Below are 21,672 nucleotides of genomic sequence, written 5' to 3'. Positions count from 1 at the left end.
ATGGTAAACACAGGCTACAACATGTGCTAAGTGATACTCTAAAATACTCATCCCACGAAATATGTGTAAACAAGTACTGAAGGTTAGCTACAGTAAAAGAAATTATTAACATTCAAGTGAAATAAGAAAAACATTTATTGGAATAATTTTGATGATTTTTTTTGTTCTCGGCGAAGGTAAATTTATGATATTTAATATTTTAGCCCGTAAAATTATTTTTATAATTCAAATCCCTGGAGCGTTGTGCTTCCAACGTTTATTTAATCACTTAAATAACTTTGCTTATTATTATTCATCAATCCTCAGTCTTCTATCAGTTCCATGCGCCGACACTCACAGTCTGTAAATTCTTACACGTGTTTTTTTTTATTCATAATTTTAATTTTGTTTGTTTTTAATCTGCCGCAAAAGCCTTACTTGAGTGAATCCAGCAACTCTCGCTATCGAACCGTGTCAAGCGTGCAATATACCAATCTTAATTATATTATGTTGTTCGTTTTTAAATACGTTATTATATGTAAGGTACAAAAGAATCACGTACCAACCAATTCCATTCCTCGGCGTGCCACATGATTGGTGCCATAACAATAGGTAATTTAATTAGGAAATGTTTGGCAATTTGCAGTATCAGAAATGTACAATTGCAAGAGGATTTCTTGACAAATTAGTGGATAGATTTTCGAAAACGGTTTTATTTGGTTTTGTGCACCCTGGAAGTACTAAGTAGTTTATACGATTAGTTTTAATAGTGAAATCGATCGAGCTAGCGATATCCATCGCTAATTCGATTTTGGAAAAAGGTGGATTTATCTTTTATTCCAAAGTTCAAATTCCAATTTCAATCATTGTATTACTCATAATTGAATATCAATAATGGGAATATCAATTTTTACAAATTGAACAAAAAACTCTCGGCAGAGGTAGCGCTGGATGATTTTTAACGAATGACGTTGCGACAGTGGTGGTAAACGAGAATTTCGCTAGTAAAGAAAGCAAATTTTCTTCATTAAAAAGTGCCAACAAAATCGTATCTAAGAACAGACATCTTGAAAACTGTTAAATATGCGAGTTTGCTTCCGATTACTTATTGGAATTTGAATGCGGGTATTTAAAATTGATTTATTTCGTTTATAAATTTGGATTTTTGTGTAACTTCCAGACATTCCCGAAATACCCGAAGGCATTGGCCACCTCCAATGTTTGCGGGTTGCCGACTTCAGCTCGAATCCCATTGCCAGGCTGCCGACTACGTTTCCTGAACTGAGGTCGCTAACAACTTTGGGACTCAATGATATGTCACTGACCAATCTGCCACTCGATTTCGGACAGCTGGTATCGCTCACATCTCTTGAACTACGGGAGAATTTACTGAAAGAATTGCCGGCCTCGTTCAGTCAGCTGGTTAATTTGGAACGGCTGGATCTGGGAGATAATGAAATCGAGGAATTGGTGGGTTTCCTTTTTAGCGTGTTGGCAGTTGAATTAGTTTCTCCTTTTAGCCTGGACACATAGGGAAACTACCGGCCTTGCAGGAGTTATGGCTGGATCACAACCAGTTACAGGCTCTTCCCGGCGAAATCGGCCAATTACAAAATTTGAGCTGTCTGGATTTGAGCGAAAATAGGCTGGAATATTTACCCGAGGGAATCGCTGGCCTGGAAAGTCTGACGGATCTCCATTTATCACAAAACGTTTTAGAGACTTTGCCCGATGGAATTGGCAAATTAGAGAAACTTACTATTCTTAAGGTAGGTTACATATTTAACATAAAAACTCGAGGTGTGTTTACGTGGTGTTATCCTCAACAGTCGTTGAGATAAGGGGAAAATGCCATAAACTAACTTTTATCGTTGTTTCTTATCGTTATTACCTTAGCGCAATTTAATTCCTATTATGTTTGTTATTTTCGTAATTTTGGTTCAAATGATAGGTAGGTTTATTAATAGGAATTCAGGCCTCATCACATCTTTGCAATGTTTGAAGTGGCCTTTTATCGCTAATGAGTTACGTCGATTATCACCCAAAAAGAGACGGTAGCAAACGCAATTTCCAAGTTGCACTTGCAATATCATGATACCTTTCATTAATGCCGCAGCTCAAGTTCATTTCACGGACGTTTCTTTTCACTCTTGACTTCCTTCCTTGGCTTTTTCCTAATTTGTTGTAGAGTTAACAAGTCCATTGTGGGCATATTTTTTTCGAGGTTCACACGGTTTACTTAATGGCATATTGTTATAGGTTTTTGCGCGATCTAGCGCAAACATGTGGTTTACTTTAATTAAAGAATCTAGAGAAGATCAGAAGGTAGAATTTCCCTCTATGTCCATAAATATTGTTTTATGTATTATTGACTCCACTAAACAATAATTTTTCTTTACGCTTCTATTAAACAATTATTCCTTTTAGGTCGACCAAAATAGACTTACCTCGTTAAATTCCAATATCGGCTGCTGCCACAACTTACAAGAGCTTATCTTAACGGAAAATTTCCTTAGTGAGTTGCCTATTGAAATAGGCAAACTGGTTAAGTTAACTAACTTAAATGTAGATAGGAATAGTTTGACAAGTATACCTGATGAAATAGGTAAGTGATTTTGATTTTCAACACCGCTTTTATACAAAATAAAAATATATAATTTCCAGGCAATTTATGTGAATTAGGCGTATTAAGTTTGCGAGACAATAGACTGACAATGTTACCTGACAGTTTGGGTGATTGCAAAAGGTTGCACGTGTTGGACGTATCCGGCAACAGGCTTCCCTATTTGCCGCACACCCTGCTACAGCTAAGATTAAAGGTTTGTCGATTTTTTGGGTAAATTTCCGATTTTTGTAGCCTCAAAATTACAGGCTGTTTGGCTGAGTGATAACCAGGCACAGCCGTTGTTGACGTTCCAGACTGACACAGACCCGGATACAGGGAAAACGGTGCTCACTTGCTTTCTGTTGCCTCAGCAGGAATATCAACCCGTTATAAGTAAGTTTCGTGACGTTGTGTCCTGTATGTTGTGTTGTTGCACTATGCTGTGTTTTTTGCACGTGATAGCAAAGGGTTTAATTAAGCAGTAATAGTTTTCCACTAAAATATTGCCTAAGGAAACCATAAAATATTTTTGGTTGTGGACTGTTGCTAATTTCGATTCAGAGTTAATATATTATTTTGAAAAATTCTGAAGGATAGGTTACTTAAATTTCTTAATTATATTCCCGAAAAATTAACTAACGTGAATTAAATCTAATTTTTCACTATTCTATCAAGAATGTGAACAAAATTTCTTTACAATATGGTGAATACCAATTGATCATCAATTCATATGCTCAATAGTAGGCTACCACGAATGTTATTCTTAATTTAACTTGTATTTTTGATGGGTTACGTCAAAATTTCTAGAAAAGAATCTGAAAGGTAGATCCTTATGAGCGTAAAAATGACATTGCAGTTTTATTCCTGTTTGGCAGTTTTGATATTTTTAAAACCAATGAAATAGCTTGGTTTTAGTTATAAAAAGCAATGAGTGCGCTATTATTTTTATGCTTGTGTAAAGTAGTTTTATTTGTGTATTAGTAAAAAATATTATAAAAAACCGTTTGATAACTTTCTTTTATTGCCGCACCATATGAACGTGGAACACCCCTTCTCAAACCTCTAGAGTTCCTTCACGTTTATTTGTACACGTAGCTTAGCTGTTTTCCGCTTTATGTATCTGCGTCCTGCACCCTGCCCCTTTTCTTTTTATGTGCGCACCAGCTTCCGATGGCCGCTTATACCGTTGCGACGTGAACGCCGGTTTGAGTAATGGCACTTTGTCCCGTATCACAGCGTCCAGTACCAAGGACGACGTCTCTGACGACTGGCAGGAGCACGAGGCGAGTCGGACGCACAGCGTCAAGTTTACCGATCCCCAGGACCAGGAAAACAAAGAGGTGAGTCGATGTTAGATTAACCCGCAACCGAACGGACAGAAACACATTTAAAAACCTGCAGTTCTGGACCTACTAATTTTAGTAGTAGTCACCCGTTAGTTTTCCAATAATCATTATTGCCAAATTCTCAGAGAACAAAAAGAACTCTTACTTTCTAGGTAAGCTATTATACGCCTTCTACTTCCACGTCGTCGGTCTATTACGTCACGCCGGTCGAGTGGCTCTTAACAATTTACAACAGGGTCAAAGAGGGTTGCGAGCGGTGCCTTGAGCGGTGGTGCTGCTCACTGCGGGCCAGATCGCGCTCTTTGAGCAGAACAAATAGCTATTACAGTTTGAGTACTTTGAAAGATATCGATGACGTGTTCGTTCACGAGGTTTAGTTTTCCATTTTTTTCCAAGAATAAATCTGAATTTTTATGCTCAAAGACGGTGTAAATACTATGGACTACATGATAAGAGTTTCCTGAAATTTTTTAATTTTATTTTCTTTTAACATCTTTAGTTTGGTTCATAACGGGTTTCAAGGGCTAGGGATGATTTTGATTTCATTCCGTCCACCTCTTGACTGCTTAAACTACCCCGTCTAGTCTAATAGGTAAATTACATAGACTACATTTCTAATTTCCCATTTATGCAGTATGTAAAATATTTGCGAAGTATTGCGGGCGCCTCAACAAAAATTAAGATGTGAAGAGCTCACTCTAGAGTCCACCAGTCACAGTAAAATTTCAATATAAGACAGCTTCAACTATAAAGATAAGTTAGAAGCAAAATATATACGTTCCAATCATTTGCTGCATACTATGTACTTAATTTTTACTTTTCTCACAGACGACGTCACGTCTTAAAGTAGTTTTTCTTTATTTTTTTTCACGTTATCATTGACAACATGGTGAATGAAAAGTAATGCCTGAAGTAAAATACAAATATAACACTGTACCTAGTAACTGGCAAATTTATCAAAATTAGAGATTTTCCCAACTGAAACGATGAAATAGTTTATTTGCTTTAATGCCTTTCAGACTCTTCCCTTTTACCACCAATAAAATATTTTGAAGATGCTATAAGCTATTTGTAAAACAGTAAAATAAATTATGAAATATACATCAAGGGTTTAGTTAAAACTTCTGCATCGATTTAAGCTTGAGTTATAGAAGCAGACCTAAGTCTTATATAAATACAAATGTTCTACATATGAAGGAGAATATTATTCCCGTCCTGACTATAGAAAAAGGGAGGTGATTTTATTGAGATAAGTCAGGTTTCCAATCGAGGTTAGAAATAGGAGTCGTGTAGTCCATAGTACTTAGCACGTCCTCAGATATACTTAACACTGACAGATTCTTAATTAAGTAAAAGTTCTATGCTTTAATAGATTTTGTGCAGTTTTAAACATTTCATCTCCGAGAATAACTTTTAATGAAAAACACGGATTCGCGTTGCTTTTTTCAACATTAATCCCCAGTTTTGTTCGTTTAATTCCTCCTTGTGTCGTTTACGTTTGAAGACAATCATTTATGCCCTGTTTTTGTTAGCTCCTTAAATCTAGGTGTTTAGGATACAAAAAAAAAGAAAAAAGCTCAATTAAACAGAAAAATCAACCTTTCCAACAGGTTTGTCATCCCATTTGTTGTTAACAACCCATAACTAACCTCATTTACTTTTTACGAGAGACCAAAGCTAAAATAGCGTATGTTAGTTGATAGTAAAATTAAAAAGACTGAGCCCTTTGAGTGGCAAGCCTTTATCGTTTAAAGCAGTATTTCCACTTAACGTATACCTTCGGCGTCGGTTGTATTAATTGTTAAAAATTTAGGTGCAAATATCTTTTATTAATGTTACTTGTTGATTTTTTCATAGTTTGAATATAGCAAAAATCTTATCATTATAACATTCTACCTAACCAAATGGTTTTTGTTGGTAATTACCCCATTTTTACCCTTTACTCTTAGTGCATGCTTATATTATTGGTTGTGGCTATCGTTATTAATTTATTTATATGTAACTTCACACCAAACACTTACCGTACTAACAATCATAATTTCCCGTTTCGAATATGTGGTAACACGTTTTGCGAACGTGCCTCTGTTAAGTATTACTTGGACGTTTCGAATATTTAAGTTACTTAGAAACTTTATATGTAGTTTTAACTAACAAATTTTGTATATTTTTTAATAAATTATTTATTTGCATGGATGTTTTTTTATGGTGTCATTCAGTTGTATTTGCTTTTTTCATTTTGTCGCCAGTTTGGTTCACCGAGGGGTGAGAAAAGCAAGTACGTTCCACATTCCTTTTGTATGTAATTGCACTGGTAAAGGCGAGGGTGGTGGTATATCCAACAAAACTCCTACACATTTTCCTTTGGTTATGGTACCACGCACACATTACATTGCATCATAGAAGGTTTGGGTACGAGACGAATATAAATACATATTAGTTGTTTTACATTTCAGATTTGTAATTTCGTTTCAGTGTAGCTATTATTTTAATGGTTCGTAGGCTGGAATTATGAAAAATTAGACCTGTAGAATTTCTCTGTAAGTCGAGGTTCGTCTTATATTTCTTTTACAGTGGGTTTCTTTTAGGGCGTTTGTTTAGATATGAAAACTCCTCAGAAGTCTTGGGAAATTTTACAAATCGAAGAGAATCTTCTGCTTTAAAAAATTAGATGAATCACTCAGGTTCCTGTTAATAAATTGATAATAATTGCAGTTTTTTTGGAGTTCTTATTATGATTGACTTGAACAACAGAATTTTAAGCATTTCGAATTTTGTCCGTTCACCTTATGTTGCGCGATCCATCTCCATTTCTCCAAATGAATGCCATGAATAGACTCACAGATGAATGATGGCTTCGTGAAGTTGCAGCATGTTCGCGGTGTTTCGGTGCTACCGTGCATCTTTTAATTGCTTCAAATTAAATGAACGTGACAATGCGTCATATGGAGGAAACAACCTCAGGGGCATTGATAACTCTATCTAAAGTGCTCAACAAACAAATTAAAAAGAAAAGTTTAAAACCCATTATTGCCACGGTAATGCAGTGTTTTTCGGTGGGTTCTTTAATGCGTCATGGTCAGGTGTGGAATAATTTGTCTTGCAGACTCCGTTCGTACGTCAAAACACGCCTCACCCCCGAGAGCTCAAAGCCAAAGCCCATAAGCTGTTCGGCAAGGGGAGTAGCCATGGACAGAGTTCCCTTGAGGAGTTTGGTCACCGTCCCGACTTCGTTGATAATAATATGACCCACGACGGTTCGCGTGAGCAAATAAAAATTGTTTTTACTACATTGCATTGAAATTTATATTTTGTAGTGTCAGTAGAAGCCATCAATCCACATATCGCTCAGCCGCAACAGCCGGTAGTAGAAAATAACGTCCCTTTGGTGGCCGCAATTTTGCCAAAGGTCATCGAAGATTATGCTCCAATTGTCGTGGGTAATGGACATGAGGAAAGCGAGCCTAGCCAGGACGAAGACCTTGATGAGGTAAGTTTCAATTTGATAAAAGTTTGGTAGTTGCATTACAGTAATAATAATTATTATAACGTGGTCGTGCTTTCTTTCTGAAGAGCCCGTGCCCCGCGGTGGAATAATAACATCCTCCTAACAGTACTTACAAGCGATTTTTCGTGGCGTTTCCCGTTCGCATTCTCCATGTTATACAGTTTAGATTGGGCGGATAAGAGTCTTAAATCGAAGAATGGACGATATAAAACAAAAGATGGATTGTGTTTCCTGGACGCCTACCTAGTGCCACAATTATTTATCGGCTCATGACTTAGAGCTGCGAAACGCCCCCCTTGTCAGTACGCCGTTGTTCTCGCTGAAACATGCCTTACAATCCCGGCTTTTTAATGCCACTTAATGCAGGTCTAACTGAAGTTAAAAGCAAATATGCATGCTAACCTTTGAGATGCACGTGCACTGAACTTCTTTCCTAACCCGGTTATTTGCATTTTGTAATAACAATATAAATTTTCCTCGGGAGAACCGTATTGACGGGCCGTATTATTATCGGCTCAGCAAATGGCTCTTTCCTAGTTTTATTGCGATCGGAATAATTGCGGAAAAACAATTAACTTCGAAGCCTCAAGGAACATGGCCATATCTGGACGGGATCCATTAATCTTCTCATTATAGATGTCCAATATTCAGCAGAGATACGGCGGTTGTGTCTCAATTCCGAGAGAAATCTAAATAAATTAAGAGGCTCTTTTAAGTTTTGTACATTTTCAACTATTCCTCGTAGGATGTAATATATAAGGATAGTCGCCAACGGTATAAAAATGTCTTTGTAGAAAATGATACCTGATTGTAGGCAACCCACAAACCAAGTAGTCAATCACCATGCTGTTTATTGGCTACATTTGCTTCGAAGCTTGAATTCAAATGCTGTTTTTTAAATTAAATATAAGGGTGAGATTAGGGGTTCAAATATGGGATGCGAAAACACCAAAAAATGCATTTCCTCAATACTAATGCAGCTTTTTTTTCGCATGCACCCTTCATGTGAAATGCGCGTGTACGAATAACCATACCGGTATAAACGTAGCCATTATTGTGACGAATCGCATCCGTTATGGGCAACCCACAATACACTCTAACTTGGGAAAATACAGTCTCCAACCATGATGATTGGCTACGTCTACCTCAACGCTTTAGGGTGGCAACCTTATAGCGTACTATAATTAACTGAATATTGCGCATCTTGGTAGATCAACTTACAAAATAATATTTTCCTAAAAGTCTGCTTTACGCTGCGCAAAAGAAAACTTGTGACCTTTTTTGAGATTATGCAGCTCAAAAAAAATGCGACTCCATGTATGTCTTGTGACATTAAATATTAAACCTCGATAGAGTACACTAGAATCTCGTGCGATCAACTTTGGATCGATGATCGAGTGAGAACGTCGATCCAAGCCCTCGAAAATAGTGGAAGAAGTCGACCATTTTGTGCCTTTTTTCTGCATTAGTTGCGAAATCTTGAGCAAAAATACCCTTTCATTCCACAGCAAATGTGTTACGAATTGCGTTATTGTCCATTCGCGTATTTTCCTTTTCCACTATTTTTTAATGCATACAAAACAAAATATCAAATATCACAATTTGGTCGATTTTGCGCATCGTAAATCAGGCTTTGGTTTGTGCACGTTTTACTGACCCCCTGGTGTCTTGGTTCTCTCCCCCGTAGGACTTCTTAAGGCGTCGGGTGGGCTTCGTGTCCTCAGAGGGCGAGAGTGACGGCCTCTCCAAGGAGGAGGGCAAACAGTCCAGGTTGCATCGGCGCGACACGCCTCACCACCTTAAGAATAAGAGGGTGACGACACATGTCGATAAGGACAAAGTGGCTGACATCATTGCACAGGTCTACAATATGCTTTCGTGTGTTGTAATATCTCGCACAAGGCCCAATTTCAAAATCTCTGGATGAATTTTTCTGTAGTCATGCTCGGTTTCCTTCGGGTGTATTCGGAAAGGTCCTTGATTAAGCGGACGTCTGCAAACTCGTCTTTATTTATATGTTTTATTAATACTTGTGCGAGTTGCTACAATGTGGTGTATAGTTTGAGCATGTGTGATATTTTGTGCATGAATGTTTGATGTATTTTATAAACTAATGACGTAGATAACTGAAAAGAGGGTTTTCTCCAAATATAGGAGAGATCTCAATTAAGTGAGTGCATCGTTTAAACCCTGCAAGGCATGTCGGGCGGTAAAATTAACCGTAAAGACGATAAAAGATCAATATGAACCAGTTAATAGATTTAAATGGCTCTTATCTGGCTTCCACAATCGCAATTTCTACGGCCAACTTCTGCCAGCATCCACCTAAGAAAAAGCCATTATAATTTATTGGAACGAATAAAAAGATCGAGGAAACGGATACGTTTATTTGTGGTTTAGCCCGAATAGCTACGGCGGATGATTGGTTACAATCTATGAAAGATGTCGATCATCTAGATAGCATTAGACCATCTAAATTATAGTGAAGGTTATTATAACATTTTTTGCTTGTTGTGCCAATTTAACTAAACTTCGTGCCGTTAAAGAGCTGCTTCTTTGCCGACCAATTAAGAACTACATGCAAAACGGAATTTTCAATTTGCATAATTTCCCGGTTGTACATAGAAACGCGCCTACTAGGGATAACAAGTCAGCCGTCTTTTCTAGCTAAAAAAGCAAGTAACTGTTACTGGAAAGTAATATTACCCTTCACAACTGAGCTGCGATAGTCGAGGTCAGATAACGTCCGTTAGAACCCCCCCAAAAAAAAGGTTTAATCCATAAAATAACAGATTTCACATACTGAGCATTATCTGGTCAATATCTCGGAAACAATAGGGCATGAAATTGGAGTCTATAGAAAACGTCAGGCGGGTAACTGTGAGTCGGATTAATGTTGGAATTCGAAGTCATTTAAGTGACCTTTGTTAACTGTAATTTGTTTACTGGAAATGCATTGATTGTAGATAGCGTAAAAATTAGCCTTAATATTTGAGACACACTTAAGATGAATTAATTGTTGGAAATTGCTTGTTACGTTCGCACGAAACACTTCCTCGGGATTCACGGTCTTTGATTCAGTCAAATTGGGCCCATTCAAAACTTAAACGTAATTTGTGGCTTTTCTTTAGGAAGTTGTATGTAATTAAGCTGTGGGAATCCACATTTCCAATTGCGTTGTTACGATTTTGAATGGAAGATTTGTGTCCCTGCAAGTTTTAATAAGTACATAAAAATAGTACTGAACTATTGCAGCACACAAAGTAACGCTGTTGCTCCCATTGCTATTCTGCCCGTCACCCGGAATGCATTGTGATGTCTACTCAAAAATTGTATCATTGTTGAATCGACTTTCCAATTGACATTTCATTATTTCGGCCTTAACCGCTACTAAATCTCGAATATGCCACGACTGTCCTTATTCGGAACATGCTAGATGAATTTCATGATTTAATGTTCTTAATGTCACAGTGCTCTTTTTAATATACATAGATACTTAACTTCCTTTTAAGTCGCGTTACTTTTCTTTTTCGTTTATTTACTTTCTACAATGCCATCGCCGTGACTCGGGTTTAAACTCGGGCTGCGGTCGCGTTACTCGATATTTTCTTTTTGAAATTAATGATATTCTTAACACTTGTGCTTTTTATTGCCTGCTAGATTATGACATGAAAGTTCTCGCTGTATGTAGAACAGGAACGACGGTGGTTTGCCTTTCTGTAGGTTATGGCCACGACGTTTTGTATTGTGCAGCTGTTTGAAGCTTTTCAACATTAATTGTGAAATTTGTCCTAAAGGTCCTAGCCGAGTGGCTTTTTCGGACTTGAACAAGCTTTTTTAAAAGAATGGGGGAATTTGTTGAGACCGCTTTCTTGGCTCGCCTCGGGGTACTCGGAAGAGTAATGGCCACTGAAAGTGGTTGCCAATTCACCTCCCCTGTGTCTTAATTATTTTCCTTTACAAATAGTTTGAGTCGTATTTCGCACTGGTTCCCCTGACTCTAATACGGTTTTACTAAGACACGAGAAAAACTTTCTACGGTGATAAAATTGTACATAAACGTGGGAACCCACCAATAAAAAATGCGAACTGGTACTCTCGCTTATATACGAACATTACAGCCTCTCGGTCGTGCTTTCTGCAACTAACCGCACTCCCTTTTTTGACGCATTTCATCCTAATAAATTACCAGCATTTCCTGCATATATCGTGGTTGTATCAATATTTATCACGGCAAAGAGCGTAAATTGGTTCAAGACAGTCTCGACATGGTTCTTCTAGGCAAATTATACGGTAAACGTCCTTTCAATATTTTTTTTTGCTAATTAAATGACTCATTAGACTAGTCGAGAAGTCTGCAAATAAATCATTGTTAGCCTATGGTGCTTGGAAAGTATCTTTCCAATTGCATTTCGCTAATTAGGTTAGCGACTGATACAGACTTTTGTTCGTTTTTGGCTGAATCAATTCGGAATTGATTGAATTCGTGTGTTCGTTCGAACATTCCTCGTCAGATAATAACCATACGGCGGAAGAGGTCTGAAGATATCTACCGAAATAAATGTTTGCGTCATGACAGTGTAAAATATTCAAAAATTTGTCCTGTTAATGAGCAGTTTTTATTGCTTCATTGTGGCCTTCAATCACCGGAAGATTTTTATTAACTATTATTAAATTGTTCTCGTTATTAGGACTTATTGTATGCAGTCAATGGTGAGTAGCATGATTGGGATCTAATAACGCTAATAATAACAATGATTGTCACAGTGGATAGCTTCTTTATGCGACCACATTCCGCTCTTAAAAGCTCTTTGATGGAGAAGCTGAATACTAAGTCAAAGTGTGTAAACAAATTGATTAATCTATCCCATTTCTTTATTAATGTGACGTATTTACCATGCCAGTGATCACGGTCCATTTAGTTTTAATGTGTTTCCAGTCAAAATAAGCAAGAAAACGAGCACACGTTCCTTGCAACTATTTTTCAGCAAAAACGGTCTTACGAATGTAGCAGGAATTTGATGTCTCCGAATAGTTTGCTATTAACTGTTTAATGTTAGCTCGACTATTAGCGTTCGCCAAATGTCAAGAAAACGTTGAATTACTGTGCGAATCTAAACTTAAAAAAGTAAACATTCACTTTTTTGTTCAAAAAATAATAAATTTCTCTGGTACACTAAAAAACACATAATAGCATTTTGCACAGCGGTCGAAATTTGCACGGTGTGTCTTGTTCTAGTCGTGACTTAACTTGTCTACTCTAGCCCGATGAAGATTCTATTGCCGCCGAAGAGGCGAAATCGATTTATGACAAAATGAGCACCGTGCATAACCAGTTTCGCGTTGGAAATATTAATTTGTGGAAAATGACTCTAGTTTTTACGAAGGTCTGTTATAAATACAGTTACGTAGCGAAGACAATGCCCCTGCATTCAGTACAAAAAGCCTGAACCATTTTGTTCATTATTATATTTGGTTGCGCAATAGATTTTTCACACGCTCTTTACCTACTTACGAGACATTTTCTAAAAACCGAGTCCACGGTGCAGCACAATGCGCTTAAATACACACAGTATAACGTGCTAGATGATAAATGCGACTTATCTGACAAATCTCTTGGCCGCATTTTTTGGGAATTGCCTTCGAAGGATCGTGACCATTTTTTATATTCCGTTTGTTGTGGTTTTAATTTCGATCCGCTTTTTAAGTTGCATCGAGGTTAAAGGTTAATCGTGGTTGATGGTTTTTGCATGATGTCTGTCTACACTGTTCAGCTTAATCACCTACAGACTAATTTTTATGATATAGGCAATCAAGAGGAAGGAAGAAAATAGTGAATCTGACCGAGTCAGCGTCTCCACTAATATCGAGTCTGTAGGAGACCATAGTTCTGCAAGCAGTCATGGTAAGCATTAAATAATTTCTTCTTAATGACCGTTCAAGAACCGTCTTCCCACCTTAAATTACATCTAATTAGTGGATTTCAGTGCCAGTAACCTGAATGACGTTTTCAGCCTGCCACATAAAAACTTAAATACCCACGTTTAGGTAATAACAAAAAACGGTACATATTAGGAATTTCTACATGTCTTTAGACGAGTTCCGTTTGACGGTTTATTAATAATTTATCTGCTATCCTACAAGGTCTCCGATTTATTATTTTTCACAGGATAAAGTGCGTTTTACCCAGCGCACATCTGCTGCTGTGAACCGTAAATCGGTGTTGTGTTTTAATCAGAAGGAGAAAATGTAATGCTATACGTATGTGAATTTGAAAGTTATTAGACCTTCTTTTTGCCTCGATATGAGACCACTTTGTTACCCATTTTAGCGATTTTGACCAAAGCAAAGCGGAACATTAAAAAAAAGAGATAACAATAATATTTTCATCTTACATCCTAAGCCAGCACTTCCATTTCCTCGTGTTTCATCATCAATTGTCTTGGCACACCTCCCTCCTCGATCTCTCCCTGGCGAAGGTATTCGCGGTACAAGCGGCGGTTCCGAAATGGTTCCCCCTGCTTTGCTTCATTTCTTTCTTCGATTTGACGACCTTCGCAGGCTTCTTCTCAGTCCTTCGGCAGTTAAAGCGCAACCAAAATTAAACTCCATCCGCCAGTCTAGCTCGGGCAACCTGCGGCGTTCATTATTCATTTTGTTGCGCGATCTCATAACATGCGATAAGAATGTTATTCACGTCGAGGTGTTATCGGGAGATAATGCCACCTTGATTCCTATAGTTCTCCGATATTTTAGTAAGTTTTCGATCGGTTCGGATCCTCGGGGCGCGTTCTTGTCCTCATCTTAATCCGGGAAGATGAGCAGCGCTACATTGCCGCGAATTCGCGTCGAGTCGCGAGGGGGGAGGTTGCACATTAAGGCCGACACCATTCCTAAGAATTTCAAAAAATCGGCCACGTTGTTGCGATACAAGAAGGAGCCGGCCAGGTACATTCCCGCCGAAATACCCAAAACACCGAAATTACAGCCTAAAAGCAAGATTTTGAAGTATGACAAGGGTAAGTCATACAAAAGTCTGCGAAGCTAAACCAAATTTTTATTATGTTTGCATTAAATTGAGAACGATTCGAGATAGCGGCGAAGGTATGAGTTTATAAGTTTCGTATACCGTGGAATAATATGTTTAATCTAAATTTAATTCCTGCTGCATGTGTGCGCCCATGTAGATAGACTATGGTATTAGAAGTGGTCTTGCTAAAGGCGTCATGTTCTGTGGTAATGGTTGACTCAGACATTGATCAATATTTAACTTGGGATTTGTATTATTTTGATGTCGTATCACGGCAGCATGGCAAGTACTCTTATATGTGCTATTCTGTTTGGAATGCAAACGCTTGCTTTTAATTGCAGGGAAATGAAACCTGTTGAACTTACGAAGTCTTGAGTATCGTCAAAGTTTTGAATTTGTTCTTCACATAAGATCGAAAAGCGTCAAAAATAGGCAATTTTAATAACATTTCATATAAAAATAACAACTCAACTTTAGGTGAAAAAAATATATGAAAACTTAATATTCACCACAATATCAAGAATTGCATTTAGGGCGAATAAAAAACCGCACTTTACCACCTTCTTGGGCGTTTATTGCTTTTTTTTTGAGAATTATATTGCGCCTGACAGTAAATGAAACGATTATCTAAAATCTATCAAAGAGAATAATATTTTATATTCGGTGGGGGTCTATGAGTAAGATGAGCCCTTCGGCACAGCCCGCCTGTATGTTCGCTACTGGTCTATCATTTGTTGTTCGCAATTGCTCCTAAATATTTTGAGCAATCACCTACCGATTATCATACGTGATTTAATTTAAATATAAATCGAATTATAGTAGTTCTAGATGAGTAGTTACAATAATAATAATTAGTGGAATTAAGTGACCTGTGATTAATGAATGAATATAAAAAAAATATTTTTCATGGAACTGTGTTAATCGGCAATAACTGTCACAGTCGGATGTGTATAAGAACTTCCATGCACTTAATTTGCAAATTTGTATGTCACATAATTAGCCATAAAATGCATATAATTAATGGAACAGGAAATCAGATGTAATAACGAGTTTTAATTGATAACTGTAAGCTGCAGATTTTTCGAGACTTATCGTGGAAAAACGGTAACGATCAATTCACTGCATACGTTAAAAGAAAAAGTGAAATGACCGTAAGACCATAAACAAAACAAGCCTCAAGGTTGTAACGTGTTGCGCAATCAATTTGGGTCAGTCATCGACTCGCAACATGTATTGTAGTTCTTTTGTTGTTATTGATTTACACATTTGTCATGTATGCGTTACCCTATTCCTGGTATATAATATATGTATATATTAGTGTGTTCAATAACCGGATATAGGCACTTATTGAAACTTGTTTGCTGCTCAAAATTGCAATTTCCCTTCAAATTGCACCTCAGCATATTCAATACTTCCAACACAAGAAATCACTTTGAAGAGTCATAAAACTTTTGTTGAACTTCCCAACAACTTACTACCTTAACTTCCCCCTATAATAGTAGCATTAAATCACTTTATCCTCGCTTAGCTGGAGAATCCACAAACAGTGAACCCACCGTCGAAGTTCGCGAGGAGAATTACGAGATCCGCATCGAAAGATCGAATGCGGGTCTCGGTCTCTCCATTGCGGGTGGTCGAGGGTCCACGCCCTTCAAAGGCGACGACGAGGGAATCTTCATTTCCCGGGTAACCGAAGGAGGACCCGCCGACTTGGCCGGCTTAAGGATCGGCGATAAGGTCCTGAAAGTGAACAGGTTCAACGTTCAGGATGTGTCACACTACGAGGCTGTGGAGGTTCTGAAAGCCTGCGGTCAAACGTTGGTTTTAGAGGTGTGTTTTTGGTGTTTTCACGTGGGAATAGTTTGGAGATTGGTGTTTTTATATAGGTGGTTAGGGAAGTGAGCAGGTTGATAAAGCCGAAGGCGGAGCCGTTAAGCATCGAGTCCAAGCCGGAGGTGCATCACGGGACTCCTCCGCCTCCGTTGCCCCCTATAAACAATAACGTGGAAACGAAGAAGATTATGATACATACTACTTTGATTAGGGACTCCAGAGGGCTTGGGTTCAGTATAGCTGGGGGCAAGGGCAGTCAGCCGTTTAAAGTGAGCTATTTCGTTATTATACATGATTTTTATTTTTATTTGATTTGTTTTATTAGACTGATTCGGACGCAATATTCGTATCGAGAATCACAGATGGCGGAGTCGCGCACAAGGACGGGAAACTGGCCCTTGGCGATCGGGTGATCTCCATTAACGGAGTGGATCTAAACGGAGCAGCACACCAACAGGCTGTGAATCTTCTCACTGGACTCGAACGTTTCGTGAGGCTCACTGTAGAGCGGGAGGTTAGTTCCGATACAAGTCCTTACGTAGGAATTTCATATAATTGAATCGTAATTGCAGATCCCGATAGACGACCCATATCCGCCTGGCGCGTCGCCTTCTCCAGGGCCGCAGCAAAGTCCCAGATTATTCGGGCTGCCCAAACCTTATACCGGGCTCTATAGTGCAAACAGTTACATGGCGAATCGGCCTTTTAGCGCTTATAGACGTTCTGTAGAAAGTGATATCAGCAAAAAGGTAATAATTATCCACTCTTAATTTTTCTCTTGGAGAATGATAGTTGATTTGCAGCGACTGATAGATTTATCAGACCTTGACAAGCGATAATCAATAAGTGATACCATTAAAATCGTTCTGAATCTGCAGTCATTTGGAGCCTTCTCTATGCGGTTGAATTGAGTCTTGCCCGAATGCTTTCCCCGTTGCTAATAATAATAATTATTGATTTTTAGTTATAGATATCGGATGGATTTGGCTCAAAGTGATTGTTAAATAAGCAGATACTACTGGAGCATTGTATTTTGCATAACGGTTATATATACACCAGATTTTATTTTGAAAGTGATTGTGTCACGGTTTAAATAGGATTTATCGAGTCGAAAGAAGCAAGCGGAAGTGCAGTTTTTGTTAGGGATTATTTTTTGTAGTCCTGCGATTTTAATTGGCTCGTTTAATGTGAATTTATTGCCTTAATCTCACATGCCGGGTTTTGGAAGGAGTCGCAGGCTAGTTTTATCTGAGTTAATTTCGTAAAAAAATAGAACGTCCAAGGAGAATGAGTATTATTTTATTATTCCAGAGCGAATCACCCGAGCCGAAAAGCAATAAAACGACCCCCGAAACCACCCCTACATCAGCAATCAAAGAAAAGCTCCAATCAGGCTCTATACCGAAAACCAACGGAATCCTCCACAGCCACACCAGCTTGAACAGCTCAAACGCCACCCCTCTAAATCACGAGCCCCCGAAGCCGGCTCCTCGCCGCCTGACCAGTCAAAGCAGCACGGAAAGCTCTCTGCCCCCTAGCAGTACCGCGCAGCAGAATCCGCCCCTCTCATCGTCATCTCCCACGATGACAAATAACAATCATAAGAAAGCGACTCCAACGTCATCGCTCGAGAGTGACGAACAGGTACTGCCGAGGCCCATCACCAATGAAGATTTCCAAGCCATGATCCCCGCCCATTTCCTTCCCAAAACCGACCATTCCCCCTCGAACGATCCCTCCTCGGCCAATGGCAACAACCCCGCCGCGCCGTCGGTTACTACGGTAACGATCCGCAAACCGGATACGGTCGAATTACCGCCCGCGCCGACTGGCCCCGGCCGAGTGACGGAGACGATCACCAAAAGCACGTTCACGGAGACAGTGGTGACGCGCATCACGGACAATAAGTTGGTGGCGCCACTCATCATTGAGGTACGCGGGGGGAGGTGTGTAGCTTCTCCCCCTCTGACCCTTAGAATCCCCCTCCTTGTAGTAGGTTGGTAGTGATATGTGTTCACAGGCTTTCAGATAAATTCGACACTCTGTAACCGATTAATTTTCCTCGTTTTCGATTAGTGCATGGCTAATTTTGGGAGAATGAGAGGTGCGAATTAACCTGGCAGGAAGGTAATATGAATTAAACTGTGAATGGATGCAGAATGAGAAGATTCCTGGAAAATGGATAGGCGTCCAGTAGGAAAATCCTTGGCCAGCCCGTTCTCCCGACATCACACCACCAAAAGGGGGGAAAAATTTTAAAAAAAAATCGAATATTTAGATTTTTTCGGAATAACTGAAAAACCAAAAATAATCTCGTTGATCTGCTTGCACCACGAAACTACTCCCTTGAATGAGCAATTTTTCTCCTATTTAACCAAGTCCATAGCTATTACAGTTTATGAGGCCCTCCTGATGGATATCTTTATTTTGGACACACAGTACAATCAATCATGATAATACGAATACCTCAGCCGTTGAAATGTCGAAATTCAACCATCTAATCTTACTCAATGAACTTTGTTTACCTTGACTGTACAAAATATCCCATAACGCTGTAAATCTTGCGACTTAATTACTTTGCTCAAGCATGTTTGTTATCCTACGTTTTGTGTTAGATATAATTTTTCCTTTAAAGCACAAAACAATAAATTTTCTTTCTGCGAATGAGAATGTTCGGTTTCGGTTTTTTTCCCATCGCATCGAAAAACGAGTTTTACAACAGTCTTAATAGGAAATATGAAGAGAAGATGAAGCAGCCGTTGCAGATTTCGACGGATGAAGTTGCTCTCATTAATAACTCCAAGAATAAAGGGAGAAGAGTTTCGATGGTTTTAGTGAGTTATTACTAATTTCGTTGGTAGTAGTGGTAGTTACTAATACGAACTTTTGCACGCCCATTGAGATCCTTTCTGTCGTTTTCCTCTGTTGTTAATCTGAGCATGGTATAGTACTAAACAAGGGTAAGGGTCAGTCATACTTTAGATGCCACAACAAAGCAGGTAATATTCTCAAACATAGTATCCCCCACATATCCTGTCTTCCCACATCGGCTTCAATTTCCTTATACACACCATATTCTCTTGATTAGTAGTAAGTAATAACTTACTGCCAACCGCTATAGATTTTATAGTTTTTAGTTATATAGGAACCATTTATAAGCTAGTGTAATCAGAATAGAATTCGCTGGAAACCATTATTAATTTACTCTTTAGGAGTTGAGGAATATGACTACTTTAAAAAATTACTTTATAGGCCAAAATTCTCTGTAAGTTTCGAATAATTTGGTTAATGATGGTTTGAAGAGTTTGGTGAGGTTTCGGATAATGCCGGAATAACAAGGGCCAAAACGTATTCGTAATCAAATAAAAGGTTGTTTAATTCAACTCTACATACTTGCAGGATGTGACCCTTTCGAAGAAGGAAGGCTCACTCGGTTTTAGCATCATCGGAGGAGTCGATCATTCAAGCATACCGTTCGGCGACAAAGAGCCGGGCATATTTATTTCGCATGTAAGCGTTCGTATTTTGCTCCCATCTCTTATCATGTCAGGTACAATTTTAGATGGTTCCTGGAGGAACCGCTGCAAATTCCGGCAAACTTAGAGTGGGAGATAGGATTTTGAAAGTGAATGGTGAAGACATAACGGCGTACAGCCACCAGGACGCTGTGATGGCGCTGCTGAGGCCTGCGGACAGTATAACCTTGACCGTCAGACACGACCCCCTGCCCGAAGGATACCAGGTAGGGGAGGTGGAATTTTGGGACGTTTTTCACGAGCATATGACCTATTTTTTTAAGTTTTGACCTGTTGATAAAACATATTTTAACCAATAAACTTGCGGTGCAGGACACATTTCCTTCTAACATTCTTGTGGTTATATTTCAAGACACTTTTGTCCCGTCTTTGTTACTGTTCTACATAAGTTGTTTTTGTTGCAAGCAACTAATGGTTACTTACCTAGATACGATGGTAAGTCGTGCCTGAGTGTGGTGGTTTTCGTTGTTGTAGCGTCTAGTTGTGTGACCGTAGATGTTGTATACATTTTTGATACGTTTCATTTCGATGTTTTTCCACAGTAATTGTTAAATGTTCAAAGCAAAACATCTCGCGGACTTCAGGCTTCAATTTATTAACTCAATCATAACTTTTTAGGAATTAGTAATAGAAAAGGGAGAATCAGAAAGACTGGGCATGCATATCAAAGGCGGCCTTCAAGGGCAGAGGGGCAATCCCTTGGATAGATCCGACGAGGGCGTGTTTGTTTCTAAGATCAACACGGTTGGAGCGGCTCGTAGGGACGGTCGTCTGAAAGCCGGTGAGTGAAGATAGGTTTTCGAAAATTGTAGGTTAAAAAGGGAAGTAACTGAACCTTATTTCTTAGGTATGCGGTTGATTGAGGTCAACGGCAGATCGCTGTTAGGCGCATCGCACGCAGAAGCAGTCAACATTCTTCGGCAGTGCGGCAATACCATCCACATGATCGTTTGCAAAGGTTATGATAAAGCTGATCTTGACCGGGCAGTAGCTGAAGGGCGGCTGATCAGGGGCGGTTCGGTCAGTAGCCGATCCCAGAGCGTTAGTAGTCTGGACTTCCCCGATGAAGATCTCCAACAGGTAAATTGTTTCGGGATTGTTTGGGAATTCAAACTGAGAGTTTATGTTTATTAGTTTGAAAAGGAAAATTCCGAAAAGCGTCTGAAGCCCCTTTATCAATCCGAAGACGATCTGTCGTTGGTGGAAGCCAAACCACCAACGCCTGCTGAGAAGGTAGGTATATGAACCAAAGACATGAATGAGTGTTTGATGTGTTTCGAAAGGTGTTAGATGTAGTACACGCTGTTGAAACGTTGGCCAAAGGCCCGCAAGAGAACCTCGCGGCCCCAAAATCACCTGGAGGGCCCAATTCCGAGCTGAAAACCACCACCATTGTGATGAGCAAGCATACGTTGGCACAGCAACCCACCACGGTAAGTAGTTTTTGTTTAACTGCAACCAGTTTTTTGTTTAGTTTTTTTTTCTGATTAAATTTGCTTTTTTTCGTCGTGTTGTTACTCTCAAATTGCCGACTTGTCCGTGTTTTGGTTTGTTAATGTCGTCTGCTTTGCATTTTTTAATTGTTTCTAGTTGTCCCCATTCAGTTTGTGTACCTATTTTGGTTGGTTTGCCCCGTTTGTTTCTTGGCATGGCGAATATTTACCCTTTAACGTTGCATTAAGTGTATTAGCAACAAAAAGAGCTTTCCCTAATTTTAAGGTTCGGCATCAATTTGCATTAATTTATAGGAAAAAATGCGGTTTAGTTTATTAGAAAGTAACTTAAATCTAATTTTGATGACAATAAGGATGGGGAAGCTTCATAAATATTCCATTTAA

General features: G+C 38.9%; 1 protein-coding gene across 1 annotated transcript in view; it reads left to right on the top strand.

Moving 5' to 3' along the window:
* The window catches only part of scrib (scribble), a 39,943-nt gene that overhangs the window by 7,532 nt on the left and 10,739 nt on the right, over positions 1-21,672 (top strand). The window contains exons 3-23 of the mRNA XM_066392613.1: positions 1,160-1,449; positions 1,500-1,748; positions 2,407-2,584; positions 2,644-2,798; positions 2,851-2,977; positions 3,749-3,924; positions 7,034-7,190; positions 7,245-7,417; positions 9,123-9,296; positions 13,244-13,340; positions 15,994-16,295; positions 16,352-16,567; positions 16,624-16,812; positions 16,871-17,047; positions 17,610-18,230; positions 19,698-19,808; positions 19,861-20,040; positions 20,453-20,615; positions 20,682-20,914; positions 20,969-21,067; positions 21,118-21,267. Of these exons, the coding sequence (XP_066248710.1) occupies positions 1,160-1,449; positions 1,500-1,748; positions 2,407-2,584; positions 2,644-2,798; positions 2,851-2,977; positions 3,749-3,924; positions 7,034-7,190; positions 7,245-7,417; positions 9,123-9,296; positions 13,244-13,340; positions 15,994-16,295; positions 16,352-16,567; positions 16,624-16,812; positions 16,871-17,047; positions 17,610-18,230; positions 19,698-19,808; positions 19,861-20,040; positions 20,453-20,615; positions 20,682-20,914; positions 20,969-21,067; positions 21,118-21,267 (4,217 nt within the window). The remainder of the gene's footprint in view (positions 1-1,159; positions 1,450-1,499; positions 1,749-2,406; positions 2,585-2,643; positions 2,799-2,850; positions 2,978-3,748; positions 3,925-7,033; positions 7,191-7,244; positions 7,418-9,122; positions 9,297-13,243; positions 13,341-15,993; positions 16,296-16,351; positions 16,568-16,623; positions 16,813-16,870; positions 17,048-17,609; positions 18,231-19,697; positions 19,809-19,860; positions 20,041-20,452; positions 20,616-20,681; positions 20,915-20,968; positions 21,068-21,117; positions 21,268-21,672) is intronic.

Source organism: Euwallacea similis, chromosome 8 (genome assembly GCF_039881205.1).
Source record: "Euwallacea similis isolate ESF13 chromosome 8, ESF131.1, whole genome shotgun sequence".
Taxonomy (NCBI): Eukaryota; Metazoa; Arthropoda; class Insecta; order Coleoptera; family Curculionidae; genus Euwallacea; species Euwallacea similis.
Note: the sequence above shows the minus strand (reverse complement) of the source record. Positions and strands in the feature narration are given on the sequence as shown.